Below are 26,788 nucleotides of genomic sequence, written 5' to 3' on the forward strand. Positions count from 1 at the left end.
TAATGTTATGCACATAATCCATAGAAAAGCCGTGCATGTTTTCTAGTTACCACATAAACAGCAGATTTAGTTGCTATTGGCCATGAACCAGTAGATTAATGGTCAACCAGAAGACATTGTTTGATGACATCCATAGGGTTTTGCTCCTTTGCAAAGCACTATTGTTAAAAGTGAAATTTAAAAAAACCAGAAGCCCTTAGTGTACCCACACCTTTTAAAATGATGTTTGTGTCTCTTCAGCTGGCTCAAAGCCCAGGTTTCTTTTTCCCTCTTCAGCATAAGGGTTCACCTCTTCATGATTTGATCCTGCTTCACCTCTGCTTTCTCTTGCTCTCCTGTAACGAAAACTCATTTATATTAGAAGGTCCCTGTTCTGTTCCAAGTCCTTCTGGATCCCCAGAATCCCTGACTGCAAATAATACTGTGGTAAACTGGAAATATTTATATAAAAGAAATCAAGCTAGGTTTAAGAAGAACTGTAGTAAATCTGCTATGTTCTTAGCAACCTTGTTAGTGGAGGGACACAGAAAACCAGCCAAGCTATACTTGTTAATGCAGTAATATTTAAGGAAAATGTCATTACTGTACAGCCTACAATCAGATTAAAGAAAACTGCAGGTGCTGGTGAATGTGGGCAACTCTGCTGTTGCAGAAGGCACCATGATCCCATCAGGACATGCCCTCCTCCCTGGCAGCAGCCACTCTGCAGCTCCCTGTGGCCAAAGCATTGGTTACACTGATGGTGATGGGGAAATTGCATAAAGCTGCCAAAGCTGTCCTGTACTCAGAGACAGGGAGAAGAACCTTTAGCTACCACTGTTGATGGGAAAGGGATAACAGGCTTTCATTCTTTAACTTGCTTCAGGTTAACTGAAGCCTAATCTGTAAAAAAAATCCTGATTATTCAATTATAGGGACAATCTCCCAGTAGTCATGACCACAGTATCCAAAACTATTACTCACTTTTTGCGATCTCTCAGCCCAGTGACGATCAAGGCAATAGCTCCAACGACAACCAGACCAATGACCACCCCAAATACAATTAACCAGATGGTTACTGGTGGTTCATAAGGGGCAGCCAGGGTTGGAAGGACTCCCACAAACTCCAGGGTACTGTCATCGAGTCTGAAAGCCTCGTTCATTCGTCCTCGAGACATCCTGCCAGCAAATGCAAGTTCAAAGGGTTTCACACATTTATTGAAAGGAAAGGAACAGTTTTCAGTTTTTTATAAATCTTCAGCATGGCAAGCTTCCCCTGAACACCTCAGTTAAAAGGCAGCAGAGGAGGTACTGCTAAACCCATTTTCCTTCTGGCATGTGAGTAACAACCATAGAAACTTAAACCCTTAACCTACTGTAGCTTAACTGATGTGTTCAGACACTGTATGGACTCTTAAACTCAGTCTTGACATTTATTAAAGAAACCTTCTGATCTCCTTCTTTCTTTGTATTTTGCCCTTCATTCTCTTTCCCATTTCTTGTCTATTGAAAAGTTTCTTATTTATGCCACATAAAACCACAGCTTTGACATCTTACCTGTTTCCCTCCTACAATCTTAAACAATTTAGATTAGTATGTTTCTCACTGCCCTAAAACCCCTTTTCCCTGGTGTATCATCTGTGCCTTTTTTTTCCTTAAACTTCCACATCTGCTACTGAGTGCTAACCCAAGAGTCACTTTCACAGCCATATTCTTGTCCCTTAGCTCACCAATGTATCTCACTGCTCCTTCAATCCCATCTCAGGCTGATGCTGCTTTTAGATTTGTGCCCTCTTCATTTCCCACTGCACTTTACCCATGATCTTCTGCAGAGTTGCAGTTTTACTTATCATTTTTATAGCAATGACTTAGAGTGGTGCCACACCATGCTATAAAAGAGCTGTTTATTGACCTCTAAGTGGGAACTAGCTCTTGCCCTGACCTCTCCTATATAATCAAATACATCTGGTTGTCTTTCTAGTACACCATTATTCTGGACTCCTTGTTAACAATAATTCTTGCACTGACTTTTCAAAAATGAGAGGAAGAACACACGTGTGCATGCACACGTCATTACTGTATTCTGTATTTCAGGATATAAAATAGTTCCTGTCAAAGTTTGAGCAATTAGGTTGGCTGGCAAGGTCTGATGCAAATGAGATGTGTTTTGGCAACACCCTGGAGCATTTTACTTTGGCTGTTATCCAAGACACCATCTGATAGATGGACTATTTTCTTTCTGCCATAACGGTTTTCATCCTAGTATCTCTCATCCCACTATTTTCATTTTAACTGCAGAATTTACTTTTTTGTCACTGCTTCTGCCTCAGCTAATTTAAGCACTGCTTTCCCTTCCAACCTTCCATCTGGCTGGTTGGTTGGTTGGTTGGTTGGTTGGGTTTTTTTTCCCAGAAAGCAAAATCTCACCTGATGGCATCTTCCACGTCAGCTTTGGGCACAATATCACTGATATTACCTGGCATGCTGACAGTAATGTAGAAGGAGATCCTTTTTGTCAATTCCCCAACATGAATGTCTGTAACGCTGAAGGAGAAAGAGAAGAAAAAGGTTATTTTCATTGTTGAGATGACATTAGCTTTGAATTCAAGCTAGTGAACAGTTGTTTGATTGACAATGCCAGAGGTTTAGCTTACACTGGGGGCATAGTGAAATGAGCTGGGAAGTGAAATCTGTTTTCCTGCTAGAATCCCTTTTTCTATGTGCTAATTTGTAACTTGAGCTGAGAGAGTCTCCCTCAGACCTAAGACAAGTCTTGGTGTAATTTTCCATAGCACATAATCACTTGCAGAACAAGGAGTGTCTGGGGTTATCTCATGAATGAGGTGATATATGAAGTACAAAGTGGAAAAAAATAGTTTTCTTCCTTATTTTTCTAGAGTAGATTCTAGATATTACATGACTGTAGTTCTATAAAGTAATATCTAATAGCTTTAGTAGATAGCTTCAGGACATTATTGAAGATACTTAATCAAAAGAGTTATTTTTCTTACCAAAATCACTTTCAGGTGAAAGATTTTATGCTTGTAACTGAACCTAGATAAGATTAGTAAGCCTGTATCAAATTCTAGTTCTTTATAGTCAACACGTTTATCTTTCCTTAGCCCCAAACCTCTTGGATATTCAGTATGATATACATACATTGCTAGAAATGTTTATTTCTAATCAGTCTACTTTCCCTGATATTTTTATATGTGTGTTTGGCACAAACTGTAAAAGTTCATCTCCATCACTGATAAGCTGCAGGAGACAAAGCCTTCTCACCTAACTTTAGCAAATTATTCCTAAACTTCAGGCTCTTGAGGAAAAAGATCTCACATAGCCAAGCTGTCATCTTGCCTTTTTGCAAACAATGTTTGACATTGTTTCTGTCACCTTACATTTGACAGGAAGCACAATTAATCCCACCAGTTCCTGCCATTAGCTGAGCAGGAGCAAGGCAGGCAGAGCTGGCACAATGAGGCAAGCCACTTACTCGAAGGCAACTTTCTGCTTTTTCTTCACTGCAAAATATTTCCTCATGGCATAGGCAACAGACGACTTGAACAAGAAGAGCTCGCTTTCATCCCATTCATACTGCAAAACAGCACAAGAGAAATTCCTCAGAGATGGCAAGAAATCAGGGACATTAAGAAATCCTTCTAAAAAGAAAGAGCAACTGTGATGCTTGGCATGCATTTCAGTATTATTTATTTGTGCCGTGATTGCACATCAGAAACCAACCCAAACCCTTTAGGTCTGTTAATCTGGGCACTGTGCAGGAGAATAACCAAGGAGGCATCCCTGCTGCCAGACATCATGCTGTCCCTCTGCAATCTCTGCACCTTTATATGGGGCTGCTGAAGATGCTGCAGTCCCAGCACACCTCCCTGCCTTACAGGGAGAAGAGACATCAGCAAGGCTATTCCTACTAAACATTGTACATCCTCTTTGAGTTTTAAACATTTCATGATTTAGATCTTGTTTAATCATATAATTTTATTTGCAGAGCTGTTCTGTTAAGGAGGAGAACCTTTTTGGTGGAGTTTTTGTGTGAAAGTGGCTAATTTATTTGCTTGAGCTCAGATTTTTGTTTGTGGTCCACTTTGGTAAAAAACTCTTTGCATCAATACTTCTGCAGCAGCACATATTTGGGGTTTTTCCCCTGGAGAATAGATAGCTGATATTAAAAAAAATGTATTGCCTGTGTGCAGGCTTCTCCTGGCCTGCCTTATGAGTCCAAAGTTATTTGCAGTGGAAGACAAAAACAGCTTCTCTGGGACAGGACCAAGAGCTGTACAGGGGGCAAAAAACACCACAGGAGGTGATAAAGCAGCCTGGTCTGTTGTGAAATAGCATGTGTGCACAAAGGGAAAATCCCCAGCTGAACTCTGTGGCAATATCTTTTTATTCCACTCAGGCATAGATTTGATTGTGTTTATGGTACCTGGGCAGGAAGGTCCATAAATGCTGGCAGTGATAGAAAGTCAGCTCCTGACTTTCTTGAGCATTATTCAGGAAGGTGTGGTAGAAGGCAGCTCTGTTTTAACAGGCTTTATAAAACCTAGCTACATTTTCCAGATGTGTCCACCTCTTGACACTGATGTAAAATGAGAGAGATGTATAAAACCTATGAGGAAGACAGGGATAGACAGGGATAAACTGTTTAGCTGGGTCTGTTGCAATAGCATAAGGAGTAATGGTTTTAGACTAAAAGAGAGTTGATTTAGATTAGTTACTAGGAAGAAATTCTTTACTGTGGTGAGGCATTGGAGCAGGTTGCCCAGAGAGGTGGTGGATACTTCTAGAAACATTCAAGGTCAGGCTGGGTGAGGCTTACAGCAGCTTGACCTAGCTGAAGATGTCCTTTCTCATTGCAGCTGGGTTGGGCTAGCTGATCTTTAAAGGTGCCTCACAACCTAAAGAGTTCTGATTCTATTAATAAAGGGCAGGAGGGGCAGAATGGTGCCAGCCCATTCAGGACCAAGTCCCAGGAAAGGCACAGCTACCCAAAGCCTTGGCAATCAGAGCAGTGCCCAGGGCACTTGGAGGGCAGGGGCTGTGCCAGCCCTGGCTGTTCCCACCAGGAAAGGCTGAGGCTGAGTTCCCTGTGAAAGGCAGATGTTCCCAGCTTTCTCCTGCTGGCACAGCCCTGCACTGAAGCTCCTCTTGTTACTGCTGCTGCCTCCAGCAGCTGGCACTGTTCACTACCACAGCTAAGAGGCTGTGGTTGGGGTTTCTCAATTTTCTATTTATGCCCAACATCTTTAGGCTTGCAGTGCTGCTCTTTTATTATTATCATTTTTACCAGGATCTAATTGAGCTTGATTCCTCTACTGATGCTTTCTGTACTTAGCACATTAACTTTTTAATCATTTATTCATTTCTCTAACTTATACTTTGTCTTTTTCAGTCTAATGTTTTCTAAGTGCCACTGTGCCTCTCAATTGCCTTTACAAATACTATTACTGGCTGTGTGGAGGGGAAGTACCTGGCTGGTTTCTGATCTGTGTTTGAGTTGTGATTACCCACAAGGCTTCCCCAGGCCCCCACCCCACACTGTGCCTTACAGCAGCTGCTTTGCTTTCAGAGAGAAATGAACTCTGCCAGGCACCTCTGCTCTGTTACAGTGTGTTCACTCTGAGATCCCGTATGTGATTTGAAAGACAGTGTAAGTGTGGCCTCTGATTCAAAAAGGATTTTTCATTGTCAAATACATCTAAACGCCTGCAGGCTGACAGCTCTCCATTCTCTAACACTGTCTCGTGTGACAGTCCTTTACAATGTGATCACACATATGGCATTGACCTGGTAGAGAATTTTGAATTAATCTTTGGAGAGGGGTCTGGTTTTCAAGTGGCAGTCAGGGGCTAGCACTCCTGGAACCATTTATTTTAAATGTGACAGACCCCAAGGCATTCAGTAGGGATCTTGTGGCAGTTTTCCTTGTGCAGGCACTTCCATAAAGCCCCAGCTGAAGGAAAGCTGTGGATGTTTCAGCCTCATCAGCTGCACTGGTGATCCAGCAATGCTGCGGCTGCAGCTCTAATCTCATCAGCCTGAGAACAATCAGCAAGGTAATTGCGGCAGAGCACGCTCTGCTACAGCTGGCACTGAGCCCATCCAGAGTCTGGATGCTTAATTTGCCAGAACTGGGGGCTATTGAACCATCCCTGCTGGGGCTGAGACACAGCCTGGGTGAGCTGCAGCTCCCTGGCCCCCAGCACAGCTGTACCTGAGCCCAGAGCAGCAATCCTTCCCTGCCCGAGCCCAGAGCAGCAATCCTTCCCTGCCTGAGCCCCAGAGCAGCAACCCTTCCCTGCCCGAGCCCAGAGCAGCAATCCTTCCCTGCCCGAGCCCAGAGCAGGAACCTTTCCCTGCCTGCTCTCTCCAGAGCAGCAACCCTTCCCTGCCTGATCCCAGAGCAGCAATCCTTCCCTGCCCGAGCCCAGAGCAGCAACCCTTCCCTGCCTGCTCTCTCCAGAGCCAGCGAGCACTAATGCAAAACTGTTTGCTGACATATTCAGAGTGCTTTGTGCTGTCAGGTCAGGGCAAAGCAACTCAAAATACACCTTAAATGAACAATGCCCACAGCTTCTGGGCACTGTGAGCCGTGCAAAGCACCCAAAACACATCACGGTGTGTACCTGGGCTGAGATTGTGCCTGAGATTCCCCCTGCCTTTTCTCTATGCCAGCTCACACATGTACCACTGCCTGCTGCTGCCATACCAGCATTCAGCTCAGCAAAAGGCACATTTGTGGGGAGGCAGAAAGCAACCAAACAGAAAAGGTTTCCTGCAAGTCAGTGATGTGAACTGGTTTTGAGAGGAAAATGTATGGCTTGCTCTTCAGAGCTTAGGAACCTACTGTCCATGCAATAATTCAGATTAAGTAATCTGTATGAGATTGTTTTACAGCTGTTCAATTGCACAACAAAAGACTGTGATGGCTAAAGGCAGGCATAAAAATGATATTAAGCTAAACATTAACCATAATGACTAATAAGCGTGTTGTAATATGGAACCTTTTTATGCTGTTGGTATCAGTTTTGAATTGTATCTAACTCGACTAGGCAGTCTAGGAAGCAATAAAACTCCAGTGGGGCTTGCGTGTGAGAGAGTGATAGAAGCAAGAGCACCAATTCATGAAAAATGGGCCCGTGCTTTGTGTCCTTGCTAGTGCAATAGGCTCCAACACCCAGCTCTAAATGGCCTGCCTGATGACACACTCATTCTTGCAAAATTACTAATGTCCTGCAAGGTGAAAATGGCTATTACCAGGAATGAAGGGTCTGCACTTAAACCTTCTACACTGCCTCCATGAGATTAGCATAAAGAGGAAGAGTTAGAATAAGGAGTGAATTTGCAGCCTGGGTTAAGCAGATGGGCTAAGACAACACTCTGTTTAAAATCGTAAAAGCCATCTTCAGCTTTGATGAGATTTTTTTCATTGCTGTAATACATTTTATTGGACCAGCTGGTATAATTGGGCAGAGCAGACAAGCTCTTGGGAATGAAAGCCCTTCGCCTCATCTGAAACAGAAGCAGCTGCACTGCACTGTCCCCTGCAATCTCAACAACGAAGCTGTCTCTGCATCAGGGTTGGAGGGCAGGGAGGCAGCTGAACACATCAGGGCCTGGAAATATTACTGTAGACAGCCAAACAAAAATCTATGGAGAAATGCTAACAGATGTGTTTTAGTTTGAAATCAAGAGCATTTAAGGACAGAGAGTGGGATCCACCACCCTGCTTTTAAATGTGAAGTCAGCTGCTCTAATAACTTCTGAAGGCAGCCACCATAGCCACGATAACGGCAATTAGAAGAAATTAGGTAGAAGCTTTAAGTGGAGACATCAGCAAATGTGGGGAAAATATTCATGTACACAGGTTCCTCAATGTTAGCCCTCCAGGTCTATTCTGTAGGAGGAGGAAAATCATGATTGGTATCTCTACAGAATAACTCACCTAGCTGAGATGCCTTTCCTAAAATGGGTGGGCCCACTCAGAAATTCCTCCACTAATTTTAGAGGCAGCCTTGACCACAAACTTAGACAAGACACCTTATATGTGATAACCTTTCAGCTGAGCTGATGCCACCCTTCAGACACAAAGATCAGCCATGCCCTGACTCATTTTCTGAGCCATCACACACCACCTCTGTTGCCCAAGTGATAAGGAGGGTGCCACAGCACAGACACACTCACCGCCTCGTCCCCCAGAGCTGACTTCAGGCTGATGCGCACTTTGATGGCATTGCTGGAATCTGTTTAGAAAGAAACAAGGGCCATGTTAGAGCTGCTGCAACAGAAAGTCTGCTCCTGGGAAATGCTGAGGTGGCTAAAGCTTCCTTACAGGTTCCTCTGCTCCCCTTGGAGAACGTGGTGGGACTGATTTTGTTTCCCTTCCGTCACCTCTACTGCAAACACACTCATCTGAGCTGTCAGTTCCCAAGTCTGTTTTTTTTTCAGATTGAAGGAAAATTCCTCTCTCCCATCACTGGGAATGAGCAGCTTAGATGCAGATGCTGGTGCCTGGTTAGGTGAATCCCACTATCAGACTGGCACAGGGCTGTAAGAGTTACAATGCTCTCTAGTGCCAGCAATGATTACACAAATATAACCTGTCTGGTTCAGCACTCACTGTCACAATAAGCTGAAAAATGCATTTTTCTACAGTCTCCTCCTTTTCCTCCCCTTGAGCTCCCCTCTTTGACTAACATGTCAGCAAACCCATACCAATAATATTTTTGTACTGGTTTGCCCCTACACCTAGCTCCCTGGACAGCTCTGCAATACAGGCACACTGCTCTCAGGAAAGTGCCACACAAGACCAAGCTTCTGAATCTTTCTCGTTCTGTAGAGCCATCCCACACTCTGAGGGCTGTCATCATAAAAAAAAAAGACACCTCAATTTCTGAAGACTGGTAAGGCTCACACATGCTGACTTCTTCAGCTCTGGCCATGAGGAAGCCAGTCGGTTTTCCTGTGAGTAAAACTTACAGCTCAGTGTTTATTTCCCATAACCCTGCTTTTTTAGGGAGAATAGCCTCCAACAGCTACAAGAGAGAGGCACTTTGCTAACCCAGGGTTGTGAAGAATAACTCCTGTCCTTGAATCACCCTCAAGCCATACATACATGGTGTCCAGTCTGTTTTCCAGCCAATGAATCTTCCAGAATTGTTTTTTTTCAGCCACTCATATAAAGGTTCAAAGTAGCGGAGCAAGGGAGTTGCATTCATGTATTTCTCTCCTGTTATAGTTTCCAGTGCTTGAGTCCAGGGCTTAGATCTCCCTGATTCCAGCAATTCTCTGTATATGTGGAACAAGAAGTAATATGTTATTGCCATGCTCCATCTAGATGAGAAAAACATTCTGTGATCAGTACAAAAGTGTTCTTCTTTGCTTCTGAATTCACTCCTTTCTCCCACTACTCCTATTAATAAAATATTTTATTCCCACAAACAAGTAATTAAACCTTTGATGTTTAGAGCCTTCGTGTACATAAATTTAGTCAACTTGTCAAAATGAATTGAGCAGGTATAGGCTAAATTTCCAAGCTAGGCTTATTCTTGATACAAACTCATTTACTCCAGAAGCTTTGTTACACTCTGATTTATTACATGTGAGAAATTTGCTTTGTTACCTGAGCTTCTGCCCAGCTGCAGTGGAGTTGGTAATGTCACATTTGTGAAGAGGGCCAACATGGTTGGCTGCCTTGCAAAGTGCCTCCTGAAACTGGAACTGATAGATGGTGCGGGTGTAATACCTAAAGGAAGGGCAAGGAAAAGGGAGGAACAGGTTTCATTAGCTGTCTGTCAAGGAAACCTGAAAGCTTTTGGTCTTTGTAAAGCTCTGTTGCATCAGCTGTCACTCCTGCCTGGGAGACTGCACTGCAGGGACAGAGGCCAGCTGATACTTACAGGCTAGGCTAACTCCAATCTAGCAAAATGCCAAGATCAAGTGGACTAGAAGAGCCCCAAATCTGTTTGTTGCCACATAAATCAGAAGAGAGTAAAGTTTTTAAGGTCCAGCTCTCTGCTCTGAGCCCTCTAAAATGAGGTGGCTGGGACACAGTGGACATCCAGGGCTGCAGGACATGGCCCAAATGCCATGGGGAACACTGATCCCCCAGGTGGCAAACACCTCATACACAAGTGCTCTTGCTGGTTTGATGGTAGCATGAAACTTTCCTGTTTAGCAAGAAGGTCAGCAGCCTCCTCACTGCTCAGAGATTATTGTGGAACAACCCCTGATGTGCAGAGAAACACTCCCACTGAAATCAGCAACCTTCAGTCTGGGCTTTAAACAAAATAAGATTGGGTCCTGTGACTATCCAGCAGATGTTTTAGGTAGCTGGGGCTTGTTCTGTAGACAAAACTTGAGTAATGAATTAAACACTGCCCTACCTTATGAAGGAGTAGTCATTGGCCACGTGAAACAGCGCGGCAGGGTCGCAGTAGGTTTCATCGTGAGGGACCGGCTCCACAACACCAACTATGGCTCTCCTGGAGATGAAGGAATAACACAGGGTTTCTGTTTATAGACAATAAGCAGAGGTAATCTGTCTCAGCTTTTCTTCCTTTTTGTCTGATACATATGGACACCTCTCACTTGCAAAGAGAAGAATTCCATACAGCTCCCAGTAACCCCAAGAGTTCTGCTCCACAGCTGGAGACCACAGAGAGGAAGCTGTTTGGAAATTCATAATGCAAGGAAGGGACTTGTATGATGGATAGGTGTGCAGGGATCAATTAGTGGTGTGAAATAATCTGCAAGACATGAGATTCACATGCCACAACCACCTCATGCCTCGGCCATCCCAAGTTTAGAGACCTGTATTTCATTCCTGGCAAGGGCATGCAAAGACGAGGCAACTGAAAGGTAGGTGGCCTCCTATGCCATTGTGCTGGAGATAAGATTTCTCTTTATTTTCCTCTCCTGAGACTGTGTTTCCTGAGAAACAAACCCATGCCTTGAGTTCTGAAAATGGTAATAAGCTTCCATGGAAATATTTCTCATAAACCTGTATTTCAAGCAGAGAGCTTTGCAGTGCCACTGCAACAGATGTGATAAGCTTCCCTGAACAATTTGTCATTCTCTATTTCTCTGACATCTCTGCTACTTTTGAATACATTGAAGCTGATTGATTTTTACAGTGGGTCAGGAGGCTTGCATATATCAACTTTTGCTATAGATTCTGTTTGCTGATGGAGGCTTGCTGTTCATGTTCATGTTAGAGTTCAGGCTCCATTTTCAGCGTGGGGCTTGTTTTGTTTCTTTGCATTTTTTTTTGCCCTAATATTAAAACCAACCTGGGAAATTCCAAACTCCAGTCTGAATCACATTTATTTTTAATCTTGTGCTCCAAGGTGCTGAAAATAGACTGATTGATGGGCACAATCTGAAAAAGCACCTCTGGCTGTTACTTGCCAAGGAACTGTATTTTCTGTACCAAGAAAGGTGATATCTTGGTACACAAGTAAGGAAAGATTCAGTCTGAAATCTTTCAGACAATTTGCCTCCAAAAGCACTACACAGTCTGAAGGAAAGTGGGCTCAGATACTCGGTGAATTGAGATCTGCACGTTTCTCTGGCAAGTACAATGTACCTCACTTTCCACTTGTCCTTAAGGATGTGGGGAGCAAACCAGAGGACAGTGAGATCAGTGAGACTTATAGAAGGGCTGTACTTTGGCTGTGAAGGTTTCTTGGGGAATGTGTCAGGGGGACAGCAATGCAGATCTGGAACAGGCCATGCAAAGGCCATGGGCTGTCTTTATCAGGAAGCTGACATGAGGCATTATGAGACATTGTCTGCACCACAGTTGGGTAATTCTATCTAGCTCTCCATTGGTATTTACAGAAAAACCCAGAGACACAGATCCCTATGGGGGCACAAACACCTCAGTATGTTAACTAGGGTTGAGTTTGCAGGTTCATATGAAAAAAAATCCCCTTTGTTTCTCAAACTTACTTCATCTCCCACCACTGTTTGGTCCATTCCTGCTTTGTAATCTCACCCCTAAACACCATCCACCTCCACTTCTCCAGCATGTAAGTAAAAGGCATTGTTCCAACAATGGTTAGTGCTTGTTTGAGCAGAAAGTTGATTTCGGTTTCTGAAGAGAGAAGCAGTTAAGGTATTGGTTATAGTAGCAATTAGTATCTGTTTGGATGGCTAAAGTTGTTTCCTTTAACAGCTAATGCTTACATTTTGTTTGAATTACAGATTTTCACTAAGGAAAAAGTGGAAGGAAGAATAGTACTGAAAAAACATAAGATAATTTAGGAATTGCACACTGTTTTGTCTCTTTCCCCCAAACTCTTAAATAACCTAGTCCTTGGACATTTGCATTTAGTTACCCATCACTGAGAACCTCTCCAGTCTCTGAGGAATTCTGAGCTGAAGACATCTCAAAATGTATTAAAAGTGCATCTTCATCCATCTAAGGCAGTGCTCAGAAGCCAGGTGAACTGCATTATATTGAGGGCCTATCTATGTTGTCACTGAATATACACTTAAGTGGGAGATGCAAATTTCAAGGTTTCAGTTTCATTTGAACTACTAAATACATATATTGATAGAGATATGTATGGATTCATGCAACAGAGATTAAAAAGAGTTTTGGAGACTCATCTAAATGAACTATGAAGATTTAAGGATGAGTTGCTCAGCATTGAAGGTAGTGAAGTGCTAGCTACTTCTTTTTAAATTATGTAACAGCACTATAAAGCAGTGATCCTTGCTTCACAATGCAATTTGGGAAAAAAAATAGTATTTCTGGTAAATTAGAGGAGTAAGAAGCCTGTCAGTTGATTGCTGAGTTTGCATGCACGATCTTGTGCTACAAAATAAGGCCAGAAAGTGCTTTCACATAAATGCATAATATTACTGCATTTATTTACCTTCATCATCTTGGAAAGTTGGCTCTAGGAGATCAAGGGATTTCAGGTGCTGGGGCGTGGCTGCAGAGAGTGACATAATTTCCCCCACAGCTTCGTGGAAGCCCTCGTTGGCCCCGCTCCTCAGCAGGTAGGGCTGGGCCGCGTAGGACATGTCGTACTCGATGTGCCCCATCTCGTGGTGTGCTGTCAGGAAGTCATCCATGGTCACTTCGGCGCACATCTTGATCCTACACAGCAGAATAAAGTGTCTGTGCTTAGACAGAGAGTGGCCCAGAGAAATGCTGGCTGAGCCCTGTGTGCCACAGCCATGGGGCAAAGCCCCTCCACAGTTTGCAAATGCCCTTTGCAAAACCCGGGCCGCTACATCCTGGTATGCAGTGTAAAACCTCCTGCTACAGCAATACTTCATGGGGAATTCAGCAAAACACCTTCAGCCACCTTGAAATTGTCCAGGGAGTAAGAGAAAACTGCAGTTTTGTGAGAACAGCTGTTCCCTAAAACCTGGCAATAAACTCACTGTATGTGTGGGAGTGAGTAACCACCAGTCTTAGTAACACAGTAATGTATGAAACCCTGTGTGTTGATGACTCCTGCTACTTCATCCTTGTGTAGGGTTTACTAAAGGAATGTCTTCCAAAAAGGGTTTCTTTTCATCTTCCCCAGAGTGCTGAGGTGGGACACCAATGTGTTTCACTAAGGCTCTGCTGTGCACCAGCTTCTTTCCCTGGGTAACTGTGGGGCTGCAAGAGGGGTCAGAATTTCTGTGAGAAGTATTCATTGTGTGGGAACTTGCTGTCCCACTTCTTTCCCAAGTATGGAAGAGACTGATGGATTTCCATGGATAACTCTGCTGAAGACAGACATTGGACTGTCAGATTTTCCCTTGCTACTCAGGGACCCGCTGCCATTGCTGCAAAATGGGCAGTTGTCCATAAATCTCACTGGTATCCACCTGCATTTCTGCTTATCCCTTAAGCTCTAGAACATAGCCATTATTTCTCCAATTCATAAAAATATTAGCCACTTCTCAGCTAAAATTTGAGAGTAGATCTATGAGTAAGTTTGAGTAGATCTTCACAGGAAAAGTTATACAGAAAGGTTTACAGTCCCACAGGATCCCTGCTCTCTTGTCTTCTTTCCCCCTCTTTTCAGCCAGAAAAAAAAATAAAGGAGAAATTATAACTTAAGACAGCATGATGCACCTGTAGTGAAGATACGTTTGTTCTAGGAGGCAGTACAAGAAGGGGTCATGGCAATTCCAGTACCTGTAATCGTTTTTGCCCAGGTCCCATGCTGTAGGATGGCAGACAACCTTCCTGCCGTCGGTCGGCTCTGTGAGCATGGAGTTATTCCAGAAGCCCTCAGTCATGCTATGAAGGCCAATGGAAACAAAGAAGGCCTCAGCAGATTTGAATATTTTAATTGCATCCCATTTCTGAAAGAGACAATGCCACCATTAACCTCTGCTTCTGCATGCAGCCTGTTTCCCAATGCTCTGCTCGATGCAGGGCAGCTGACTTAAAATATTTCCCAGGAGCTTCCCACCTGCACCTGGCCTATCGAGAGCAAGTCAGTAGTGTCTGCCTTTGGCACTTCTGTGAATTCTGCTGGGAACTGGAATTGTGTTTTCCCTGCAAACAAAATAGGTTTCTGCACCCAGAGGTTCAGCAGATAGCACCTGACCCAGGCTAGAGAAGTTTTCAATAAAAGATAAAGTAAGATAAAAAATGCATTCCTGTACATCGGATCTGTGATCTGACCCTTCAGTCACTTCATTCAACCTGGGGGCAACACATTTGAGGAAGTGGAGCTACATTCCCAGCAGATGAGCATGAGAGACTTCAGCCAGAACCATAAAACCTGGCAAATGTATCTATGGGAGCTGCTTATCAGATTAGGAGTGCATGGTTGTGTTCAGGACAATTTTGCCAATCAGCAGTTTTATTGTTCTGCCCAGCAGGAGCTCTGCATTTACTGAAATGAGCTCTCACAGAGACCCGGGTGGCAAACAGCTCATTTGGATGAAAATCCCAAATGGGGCACATCCACCAACAAGGATGAGCCCTCCCACTGCTCAAAGGTTCTGTAAATAATGATTCCCTTCTTGCAGTGGTACTTCAACAGACACAAATTTAAGACAACAAGTGGGTCAGTAGTGTAAAACAGAGGTGAGACTAATGCAGACTTGTGCAAACTGCTAAGGAATCAAATTTAACTCTTCCTTCTCTTACCAGCATGACATTTTCATGGAATGCTGCCTACGAGAGGAGAGTAGATTTCAGGTGAATAATTGCATTTCAGAAATCAAATTTCATCTAGTTCCATCAAACTGCCTTTAGTTTAAAAAGGGAGTAAGGCTTTGGCAAGACTACAGGGAATTATCTTCACCCATGTTCTTGGTCTGGTAAAGGTGGTGTCACAGCTGTTATCTCTACAGATCCCAAACACAGACCTTATGCTGCTATGCAGTTATCAAAAGATAACAGGCAGCATTGCAGTTTCTCCAGCTGTATCCAAATAAACAAGGCTGACAAAAATAAAACAAACTGTGATATACAAACTATTTGATTATGGTAATGACTGGCAAAGGTCATATTTGATACCAGCCCACTCCAGGAGTCCTGAAATATTTATAAGTACAAAATATAACTCTTAATGGATAAGAGTCTCTGAGGAAAATAGACTTGGAGACAAGATTAAGGGGGTCAAAGAGCGTGGAGGAAAACATAGAACAGCCAAGAGTACAGTGAAAAATGCATAAACGCTTAAAAGTGAACAGCAAAAAAACGATGCAAAAAGAAACACTTTGTTGGCAGTGTGTCTGCCTGAGGGCAGCCATGGATTTCTAGAGAGCAGCTGATATGTGGTACATAATTTTTATGTATGTATGTAATTTTTATACCTTCTAGATTTGTTACATAATGCATATTGCATAAAGGCATGTCTTACCTTTTCAACCATTGCAGAAGTTACATCAATGTTTGGTTTGGCTGGATAGGGAACAGTCAAGGCATACAGATTTGTCCAGAATCTACCCCACATATCACCTTCAGAAAAAGAGAGAAACAAAGAAATACTTTAAATTATTTATTATGTATTGCTCAAAGGTGCCAGACAGGTCTATAAATCGTGCAGTGTCAAAAATAGGGACTCCTATTCATCTAACCAGGCCTGATCCAGATGTGAAGGGGAACAGTTCTGGAAGGTCATGCATAGGATAAACTCAGATCAAGGATCCTTTTATTACCCAATATCAGCAATTCTTGGATAATATGGTTTCAGGACTGATGACATTCCTAAAGGTGTATGAAAACTGAACATCCTTTTCTTTGTCCACATGATCATTGTGCCATGCTCAGGTACACAACACTTATGGCAGCTTAATGCTGCCAATGAAAGCCAAGTTATGAAATGTGGGATCTTGGAGTAAAATCTGAAAGGAAAAACAAGTCTCTCTGAAACTCTCATTTCTAAGGAAGACAAGTGCTGCAGAGGGGAGGGAAATGTCCCAGCCAAGTGCCAGAGTTTTGTGCCATGTGAGGTTTGGTGAGGATGAGAATACCTGCCCTCCCTTCCCGCTACTACTGCTAAGCACTTGGGTCACCTCTGCTAGGAATTTATCCATTTCTCCTCTACCCTTCTTTTATCTGCAACCTTTTTGTTAATATCTTGATTAAACAGTCAGGTTGTTCTCCACCCATGTGCCTTGTAGGTGACAGTCCTGTGTATAAAGCCAGGCTTGCACGCCATGGATGCATTGACATACCCAGCAAGTGAGCAGGGAGGCCTCCAGTGGAGCTGATGTGCTCAGGGCCATACACTTGCCCCAGCTTGTGTCTCACATAGGCATGCAGCTGCTCATACAGAGGTTTTATCTGGAGGCAGAGGAGGAAAAGGAAACCATTTTATTTTTCACTTTGCTCTATTCTGCTCATTACTCTTAAACAGAGAGCCTTGAAGCTCTCTCTGACAAAAAGCTCCTGGCAGGTAACTGCACCCCAAACCTGCAGCTTAGCTTTGCCCCCTGCCTCAGGGCTCAGGCACTGAATCCAGATTCCAGCCACAGAAGTCCTGCTCAGGTACGAGGGAGGGAGCATTGCTGACTTTCAAGCTGGAGCATCAAGGATGCCATCTACCCCATGGAGCTGCAGAGCTCCCTCTTTCCCAGCCTTTGGGGACCAAGCTGGTCCTTGGACAGATGCAGAGGTAGAAAAGTCATGTGTGTCTCCTCACATCTGTTTCTGTAAAACCCACGTAGACTGAGATCAGCCAGTTTAAAGCGGGTTTCATCTTCATTCATAACATCAGCACATGAGCCCATTTCAAAACACAACCCTGCATCCCAGATGAGAGCTCTTCCTGCCTCTACCTGCTCAAATGTCTTCTCCACATCTTCAATCAGCTGGTCACGGCTGTATTTGTAATCTTCTGGAGACGTTGCTTCATAATTTGCTCTCCAGTAGTCTCCGTAGTCAGAATAACCTGTAAAGCACGGATGCATCACATGAGGACCCCACAAGTGGCACTGCTTGGGTCTGCAAAAGTGCAGCTCCCTGCAGATCCCATGCAGACCTGCAGCCTTCCCCCAAAGCAAAGCAGCAAAATTCTACATAGTTTGGGTTTAGCAGAGAGGAAAAAGTCTCCCTGAAGTCTCCCTCAAGAACATGCAGTTATGGGAGATTTCCAAGAAATTCAGAAATTGATGTCATGGTTATCTGCTAGTTAGGGTCATTCAGTCCAGAGATGGAGGTCAAAGGAAATCAGGAATCCAGACTGGAGCTCCTGGGCTATGAGAGACAGCAGCCTCTGCTCAGGCTGGATGCTAGCAGGTTCTCACAGAATGAATAAACTGGTGCACATTGAATATGGGCCCCCCTCTTCCACCAGGACAGATGCAGTCACCAGCAGGGAAATTCAGCTCCCACTTCCAGGACATCTTCCAGTCCACCAAGCTCCATCAAACCTGGAGTAAAAATGGCCCCTAGCTGAATCTCTTCCTTAGTGCTACAGAGGAAGGCCATAATGACCATTTCTTAATGTTTGGCTTTTTTCCCTGTCTTACTATTTGGGCCATATTTTCTTATCCAGCTGCAGCCTGACAGTTTTTGCAAAACAAGGAGGATGGGAAAGCAGGTGATACAGCTGCAGTCTGGCCAAGAGACGGATGATGTAGCTACTTCAGAAGTTACTTAGAAGACACCAAAAGAAAACCAGAAGGCAGCTGCCAATGTTCCTTGAAAAGAGTTCCATATGATTTGTGTGAAGATCTCAGACTGGAAGCACAGTTCCCTCAGTACAAAATCCTTTTTGAACACCCAGCTGCACCTGCTGTCCCAGGCCTACCAGTTCTGATCATTCCAGCTAGGGAATAATGCTTATAAATGTACTGTGGCTGCTGCAAGAAGGTCAATGCCCATAGGAAAGAGATGTTGCCAAAACTCAGCAACTCTCAGAAGCTGTTTAGATGGAGAGTGCTTGTCCATAAATCACAAATGGTGCAGTTCTGGGTGCTATGTAATGAGGGGCACTGATGCATTATGGCTTTTGGGAAAAGTGCCAACCAAGAAGGGCACCAACTTGGCCAAAAAGGTGCCTCTTGTTCCAGGCTGGGAAGAACTGGTCAAGAACTGGCAGCTGTCTGCATTGCCTCTTACTTTGAGACATGCACACCAAGAGCAAATTATGTGCAAATTATGTATGTGTTTTGAATTCCTGGGAAAATTTGGTATACTGCAGTATATTTACTAGTTTCTGGAAGCCAGAAGGGGAAAAAAAAAAAAGAAACAAAAACAAAACAAAAATTGACTTACCATTAAGCCTTGCAACCTCATTTTCAAGTTCAACATACTCTTCATATAATGGTCTCATCATTTTGCCAACATCAGCTCTCCAGCCTTCCCAGGCCCACAGTCTCTCATTATAATCAGTGCTGTCAGCCATAATAGCATCCAGGCCTGTCAGAACAAAAAACTAGGTGCTAGCCTTTGAAAAAGCAGAATTTTTCTTTCATAACAGGCAAACAAACCAAAGTGAAAGAAATACATGGACAGAGAAGAAAACACTTTGTACTTGATATACTGAAAGTATATAAAGATCCCATTATTTCAGTGCATCCTTTCCTAATTTAAGATTTCCCCCTTGTCTTTAAGAAGCATGGAGCACATTCATAGCCTCATAGACTCATAGTGTCTCAAATGCCCTCTCCACATTAGCTTCCCTTAAGTTGGTAGAATTCTCAGGACTGGCCTCAATGCAACATTAAGTCCAACACCACTGAAGGCAGGGAATAAAAAATAGATTTTCTGTGATGTAGGCAAACCCCAGGTGACAGGCAGGCTGCCAAACAAGCTGAGCAGCCCTCCACAATTTTTTTTTTTTTTTTTTTTTTTTTTTTTTTTTTTTTTTTTTTTTGCTGCAAACAGGAGACAGTATGTCTCGTGGGCAGAAGGTCCAATGGAAGTGCCTGAACTGCAAGGTGCAATTAAATTATGACTAAGCTTTAGAGCTTTAGATAGCAGGAAGTATCTGTTGAAATTACAGCCTGTTCTTTTGCAGTCAGGGGCCACCTTTTGTCTTTCTCTTTCTGCACCCTCAGGGTGAAGAACTCCGTAGGGCAGTGGTTGGTGTCATACCTGGCTCCAGCACCAAGCACTCCGATGGATTGTTGATTTTGCAGACGGTCCCAGTGCTGTAGATGGTACTCATTGTATTGAGCACAGTGCCCAGCTGCAAGTTAGATGCAAGACAGCCTGTTAGAAACCTACTCTGTGCAAAATAACAGCCAATTATGCTAATTCCTTAAAAGCTAGAATCAACACTTCACCCACCAGCTTAATATTTAAGCATATGTTTGAGCTCAGGAGAGATTAATGAAAGAATTTGCCTAAATGCATTACTGAACCAGATCTAGCTGGAAAAGACAGATAATCTCCCAAATATATGATTATAACCTACAGGTTCATAATATCCAGTGAGACAGAGCTCTGGATTCAGTGAGCACTGACTGTCATGAGAGAGCTGTCGCTACACAGCAGCATTAAAAACATAAAGTTTATCAATGTGCTTCCAAAAGCATGAACCCACATGGGAGGCTGTGGCTTTGAGTGGCAGCACAAAAAGCCCCTCTGGCAGGTGCTGCCAGGCTGACTGCTGCCTGTGGGTGCTCACATCACACTGATGGCATGGATCAGCTTGGACTCCACCACAGAGAAGCCATGGCTCATGCCTTGGGCCAGCTGAAAGGCAAAATGCACCTGAAATAATTCAGCTGCATCTCAGATCCTATGCTACATGACTTTGTTTTAAATATTTCTTTAATATTTCCACATCTTCATGCCTCAAGGATAACATGTACCACTTTTATCTGTCCCTTCAGGACTATGCAAGTTCTCACTTAGAGCTTTAAATCAGAACTCTGAAGAGCTGTAAGTGGGAGGGGTAATTAGTGAGTAACTCTACCTCTGTCAGCATTAAAATCAAGCATTGCCCAGGCAAATTTTTGTGCCAGTGAAGAAGACTTGGATATTCCTATGGAACCCCATCAGGAGGTATAAAAAAAATCACTTTTCAAACATGAATCAACAACTTCAGCCCCAAAGGCCATTATCTAGGAAATTATAAGTGTCTAAACAAGGAGGATGCTGAAGAACATATCTCCTCAACAGAGACAACATTACCATTAGTGCACTGTTGTGATCCAAAATAAATATTTGTTTGTATGAACTGCCAGCATTCCCATCAACACAAGTTTTTCAGAAATGCATCTGATTTGGATTAGACAAGAGATCCAGCCAATCTACTGCTTCCCTTGCATGGTGATTAGCACTGCTGACCTTAGCAGAGAAATCTCAGGATTCTTCTGTAATTAGGACTGTAGGATCCTGGACTGTAGGTACCCATGACTCAGTGCTATGTTTCAATTTGATCTTCAGCCAAAGGAAAGTAATTTAACTCTCAGGTCTTTGGATATAAATCCCTTTTGAGTCTGCATAGCTGCTCACTCCAATTTCATATATAGTCGTTATGCATATATCTGCCTCTTAGGTGAGCTTGTCAGTGCAAATGTCAAATCTCATTATGGTTCTTGCCAAATCTTGCTAGCCTTCAGCAGGTTTCTGTAGAACCCTCCCCATTTTCAGGCATCCCAGGGTGCCCAGTGCAATGAAACATTCCTTCTTTTTCCCAGTGTGATAGTGTACCATGTTCAGAGAAAGAAGGACTTCCTCCATCTCCACCTTTTTGACTCATTGAATGTCCTTGTACCCATCTCTTTCTGCTCATTGCCCTAGGTCTGGACTTCACCAAGCACTTACCACATGTCCTTTCTTGGTTTTATGGCTAATCCAGCTATAAGTGCAAGGACTGCTCTGAGGCGTGTTTGAAATTTATTCCATGGCAAAACTGCTGACAGAAGTGGCAACAGCTTCCTAGGCCAGAGTACCCCCAGTCCTGTACTGCTGTGAACAGCTAGAACAGGTACACTCCCATACCATCCACTGCATCATCCCATAACAAGCAGGGTGGTGACAGCACCATGCCCTGGCTCGGGGGTGTTGTGAGAGGCAACTGAACTCACCCCTCAAAATGATGAGCTAGGTTCAACAACTTACTCTGTTATACTTTTCTGGTGAGAGCACAGATGATCCTTTTTCCTGGAGAATCTGGATCTGGAGCTTGGTGAGGTAATTCGTGATGCTGTCCACTGGGAATTTGCTGGCATTCCTGGAGGCCTCATCGTAGAACGCGGCCCACCTGGCGCCCGCCTCGCTCTGCAAGGGGTCACACAACCCTCAGTTAGTCCCTCCAGGGCACTGGAGTGGCCTGATGCACTCAGTGAACAAAAACATCACTTCTGGGAAGAACTTCATTTGTGAAAAACACCCCTGGACTGAGGAACTGAGAACTTAAAGCACCTGGTGAAATGGCTAGAGAGCTTTTTGGCTTTGTTTTATTCACACATCCAGATAACAATTTTTCCTTGGGAACAGCAAAAAGCATGACTGTCTACTCACACCTTGGTTGTTATAATTGATCCAGCATCACTTTGCTGTGTCTCCTGCTATTCTAAATCACGTTTTCTTCCCTTAGTGCTTTCCTTCACCCACCTGTGAAGAAATAAGCCAGGGCACAAAGAGATCTGTGACCCAGACATCTAACTCCATTTCTGTTGCAGTAGCAGGAACACTCAGCTGCCAAGATAGTGATACTGAGTCTGTTTTTAAGGCAAATATCACTTTCTTCTGAAATGCTGGCAAATAAAAAATTACTCTTGGGCAAAGGAGGGTCTAAACTGGTGCCCAAATTGGGTGTGCAAAATCTCAACATTTTGCATGAGATTGCTTTTAACACTTCTGCAATTACAGACCATGATATGTGAAAGCCCCAAATTTCAGTTCACAAAGTAGTAGCATTAGAGCACAGTTCAGAGTTGGGACTGTCTTATTCACCTTTTTCTAAAGTGTACAAAGTTTAACACATCAGCAGCAACTCCAAATGGCAACAAGAACAGTACTAATTAACCTGGGTCCTTGGGAGAGTTTATTTAATTGTGCTTATAGCAGAGCTTCCCAGGTGGTGGATAGGGCACCTGTAACACCCATCTCTGGTGCTGAGGCATCAGGGAACTCCAATGTCATATTGTGCCTGGGGAGCTCTCTCAGGCACCCTTCACCCCTGGCAGACACACAGCAGGACCAACACTCTCTGCAGGGCTGTGCCCAAGTTGTTCAGCCCCATGTGTGACAGGGGCACAGCACCCACTGCTCCAGGCTCCAGCACAGAGGGGTGGTGGCAGGTGTAAACCCATGGTAATCCCAGCCCCACATCTCCTCCATCTAGCTGCAGGAGGGCAGCCCTCACTGGGAGGCTTTCTGTGACGGTGTTCACAGGGGTCTTAGGATGAGGGAAGAGACGAGGATCTGACTCCATATTTCAGAAGGCTTGATTTATTATTCTAGGATATATATTACATTAAAACTATACTAAAAGAATAGAAGAAAGGATTTCATCTGAAGGCTAGGCTAAGAATAGAAAAAGAAAGAATGATAACAAAGGCTTGCGTCTCAGATAGACAGTCCGAGCCAGCTGACTGTGATTAGCCATTAATTAGAAATAACCAACATGGGCCAATCACAGATGCACCTGTTGCATTCCACAGCAGAAGATAACCCTTGTTTACATTTTGTTCCTGAGGCATCTGAACTTCTCAGGAGGAAAAAATCCTAAGGAAAGGATTTCTCATAAAAGATGTCTGTGACAGCTTTCCAAACTCTCCCCTTCATGGGACTCTCCTGACTCTCCTCAGCAGCTTGCAGAGCCCAGTGGGAAAGAGCCTGATAAGCACCCAGAGAAGAGCATTGCTGTGCCAGTGTGCTCCTGAGCTCCCTGTGCTGAGCAGGAACAGAGAGGGGCCTCAGGAGGGGCAGGGCAGAACAGGGGGCTCGCTGGCTACAAAAGCCAGGGGAAAGCAGTTATCTTGCTGTCCGATATTTCCACAGTTAGAGGAATTGGTTGGTAAGTCAGAGGAATAGTTGTAGGGTTTGTGACACAATTTAGAAGGCAAATGGATGTGAAGGAGCCAGAAGGGACAATATTCATTAACTCTCCTCCAGCAGAATGGGAGGAGGGGAATCAGTGGGTTTACTGCCAGCACTGCTGAAGAGATCAAGAGAGAGAAAAAGTTCTCTCTGAACACTAGACTAATTGGTTTTATTACTGGTATCTCCTCATGTATTTTATTATCATCTCATTAATGCTGAAAATACTATATAGGGCTTTCATTTTATGTATTTGGAAGCATTACAGTTTAAGTGTCTGGTGCCTCAGAAAAAATTCCAGATTGACAATGATTAGTCATTAGGATTTCTTCCAGCAACCAGTCTCCTTGCTTTAATTAAGAAATATGATAATTAAAATATGTTTTAATTAAGTTATATGACCACAAAGTGAAAGACCAGCCATTAGGCAAAATAGATGCAGGATGTTCAGCTTCATTTTTATGCTCTGAATTGTTTTCTCTAAGGCTTGAGTTAACTTTAAAAATTATGATGCTTCAAAACAAAGCAAAATTCAAGGTGCTTTTGTTCATTTTGAAAGGCTTTGAGCTCACAAGATACTGAGCTGAGGCACAGCAATACCAGTAACCAGCCAGACCATGGCAGGCTGCTCTTGACAAGCTCCTGCTTGAGACCCCCCCAGGGCTGGGGCAGACAGAGGCTGGTGTTGAGAAGCAAGAACTGTGTTGGAAGACAGCAAAAATAAAAGTGCTCTGAGATGGAAATGGACTTTCAAACCAACACACAAGACCACTGTAATAGAAACTCCACTGCTGGCATTTGCTGGTCTGTGATCTCACTTCATTTTTCCCGGTCTAATACCTCCAGGCAATCCACCAACAGCCCTGACCATGAGAAGAGTGATGGGGGCAGGGGGAAATGTCCACCACTGAGTAACTGGTGCAGGCCTATAAACCCATCAGCAAACATTTAACAGAATGCCTGCATCCAGGAAATATTTGCATACTCACTGAGAAGTAAAACCACTGCCTGTGTCAGTAAAAAGCCCAGTGCTTGTCTGCTCTTAGGGAAAGTGGGAGACCTGAGCTCACGCGAGCACAAGGTTCAGATCCTGTTGCCTTGCACCACAGACAGCTCCTACTCCAGGCCCTTGGAGAGGATCTTCACCCTCAGGATATGCCCTCTCCCAGAGGAAAGGGAAAGGCTTTGCTCTTGGAAAGGGAAACCCCACAGAGAAACTCTACACTACACCAGGAGGCACTGGTAGTGTTGCACTCAGCAGAAGAAAGCATCTCTCTCCATCCAACACAGATTCTCAGGATGAACATGCAGTGCTCCCCTGCCTTTTCCCTCCACTCACTGGAGTGACCTGAAGTGATGGCTAGGGACAGTCCAGCTTCTGGACATCCCTCTGCAGTGCAGGCACTCCAGGTGCTACCCCAAGGCTGTAGAGCTGGAAGGGGCCCAGGCACATCCAGTGAGCATTGCTACACTAAAGCAAGCTCCTCTACCCTCCCCAAAATGAAGCACAGCTGCCAGAGAAGCAACACTCCAATTTCAGACAAGCTTGGTTGAACCAAAACAAACCAGAAAGTGTCAGATTCCTAAGAGAACAGTAAGGATGCAGGATGGAGCACTCACCATTTTATTGGCATTCTCCTCAGTGATATTGGTGTTGTAGTTCCATGAGGCAATGGAGTTCTCATAGCTGATATCTTCTGCCCTCCTGTTAAACTCTGCTAAAAACGTTTGGGCTTGTTGAGTGACATCCTGAGGGGTCACAACAGCACTCAGGCTGCAGAGAAGCCAAAAGTGAACCAACATATTCATGTTCAGGATGAGAACCTCTCAGTGAAGTAGGTTTCCTCAGGCAAGCTCCCCTGTTGGCCTCTGCCTCATCAGCCTTCAAGCATGGCCACCGTGAAGAGGAAAGGCTGAATCCAATTTGCTGGACCTTTTATAGGTTTTATTCATTATAGGAGAGAAGGGAAAAAGTTTTTTATAAAAAGCCAAATAAACAAAAGTCAATGATTAACTTTGGAAAAACATAATTACTCCTGCCATTTTATGGCCTTCTTATAAAAGGCTTTTACTTTTGGTTAATGTTTCCCAAATGTGCTGTCAATGATACAGCTGGTCACTTTATCTATAGCCTACCTGTGTCTCTGGTAGCTCAGAATCTGTCAATCCTTTAACAGGTTGGTGATAAGCTGTAAAAATATTTAGAAACTTCACTGAAACACCACCAAGCCAAGAACCTTAACTCCCAGGCAGGAAGAAACCCCAGTGAGTCTGAGATAGGGTACCTGGTTGGGTGTTCAGGGACATGTTTTTAAAAGCTTTGCAAAGCCCAGGTGATTTGGGGAACAGACCTCATTTTCAAAGAAATTGGGGCATATAAAACCTGAATTTTAAATGTGTTCACTGAGCCATCAAAAAGCAGCAAGAGACTTTGTGGGATCACAGCATCTTGTGTAGAGACCTAATCTGAGCTATAAATCAACTGGATTTAAGTAGTAAGGTGACTAAGGCTACTGAAATGACTCCATCTTAATATTTAAATACCTTTGCTAATCCAGCTAGGAACCCAGCAGTTACTGCAAATCAATGGGAAAATCAATGCATGAATTAGCTCTGGAAATGCAGCTTGGGTTGAGTGTTATCGATCAGACAATGCCTTAGTATTTTTTAAATTAGCCAATTTCTGCTCAGGATCACTTGGATGGTTTTGTTTTGGGTCTTGTCAGGGCTTGTTTTGAGATGGAACTCTGGAGCCACATCCACAGGCTTCGTTTCCCATTCCCAGCAGAGTTCTCTGAAACCACCACGAGTCTGCCTCCACGGGAGCAGCAGGAATTGGCCCTTCATTGCCCAACCCTGGGGAGGAGATGCAGCCCTCAGGAGCCCTTGGGAGCCCAGCACAGCCTCAGCAGGAACACCAGCAACAAGCACCTGGCAAGCACAGCCCGAAACCAGGGAGCTTGAGGGAACAGCCAGCTTCAATATCCTGTGGTAGCCACGTCCTGTGGACCAGGGGTGACTGATGTCTCTCGTCCATGTGAAATCCTCTAACAATTGTTTTTTTTGGGTGAAAGTTAACAACATTCACTCAACCCTTCCCCAGAGGTTGTGTTCCCTAAATTTCGTGTTGCCCTTCTTGGTGCCAACCAGACTTGCCAGGTTTTGTGCTTCCTTAGTGATGGTGTCCGTATCTGCAAACAACTGAAACTGTGTCAGTGACCAGGAATCCAATCACTGGGACACTTTACACACAGGCCCTCTCTGATAACACACCTTCCTTCTCGTGACATCAGCCAACATCAATTCATATTCCAGCTGAGACCTTCCTGGTAGTGCTACTTGCTCAGCCATTCTCTTTTTTGTCTCTGTACA

General features: G+C 43.9%; 1 protein-coding gene across 1 annotated transcript; it reads right to left on the bottom strand.

The window, feature by feature from the left end:
- Positions 1–214: 214 nt before the first annotated feature.
- On the bottom strand, positions 215–25,219 carry ACE2 (angiotensin converting enzyme 2). The gene is made up of 18 exons (XM_054271954.1): positions 25,037–25,219; positions 21,491–21,649; positions 19,514–19,607; positions 18,692–18,835; positions 17,251–17,363; positions 16,648–16,756; positions 15,831–15,928; positions 14,147–14,316; positions 12,882–13,108; positions 11,950–12,094; positions 10,383–10,481; positions 9,620–9,742; positions 9,113–9,285; positions 8,182–8,240; positions 3,473–3,573; positions 2,407–2,523; positions 964–1,158; positions 215–335 (listed from the first exon to the last, which is right to left on the bottom strand). Exons 1-18 carry the CDS (start codon positions 25,217–25,219, stop codon positions 215–217), a joined length of 2,430 nt encoding a protein of 809 aa, XP_054127929.1.
- Positions 25,220–26,788: the final 1,569 nt, after the last annotated feature.

This window comes from Melozone crissalis, unplaced genomic scaffold (genome assembly GCF_028551555.1).
Source record: "Melozone crissalis strain CALT ecotype California unplaced genomic scaffold, PUWL_Pcris_2 ptg000013l_1, whole genome shotgun sequence".
In the NCBI taxonomy this organism is placed as follows: domain Eukaryota; kingdom Metazoa; phylum Chordata; class Aves; order Passeriformes; family Passerellidae; genus Melozone; species Melozone crissalis.

Bases quoted from the DNA above. Each gene is read 5' to 3' on its own strand.
- ACE2 (XM_054271954.1), bottom strand. From the start codon at position 25,219: ATGTTGGTTCACTTTTGGCTTCTCTGCAGCCTGAGTGCTGTTGTGACC. The intron at 21,650-25,036 runs GTGAGTGCTCCA...GACCCCTTGCAG, and splicing joins AGGAGAATGCCAATAAAATG to AGCGAGGCGGGCGCCAGGTG. The intron at 9,286-9,619 runs GTAACAAAGCAA...CCACATATACAG, and splicing joins GCAGCTGGGCAGAAGCTCAG to AGAATTGCTGGAATCAGGGA.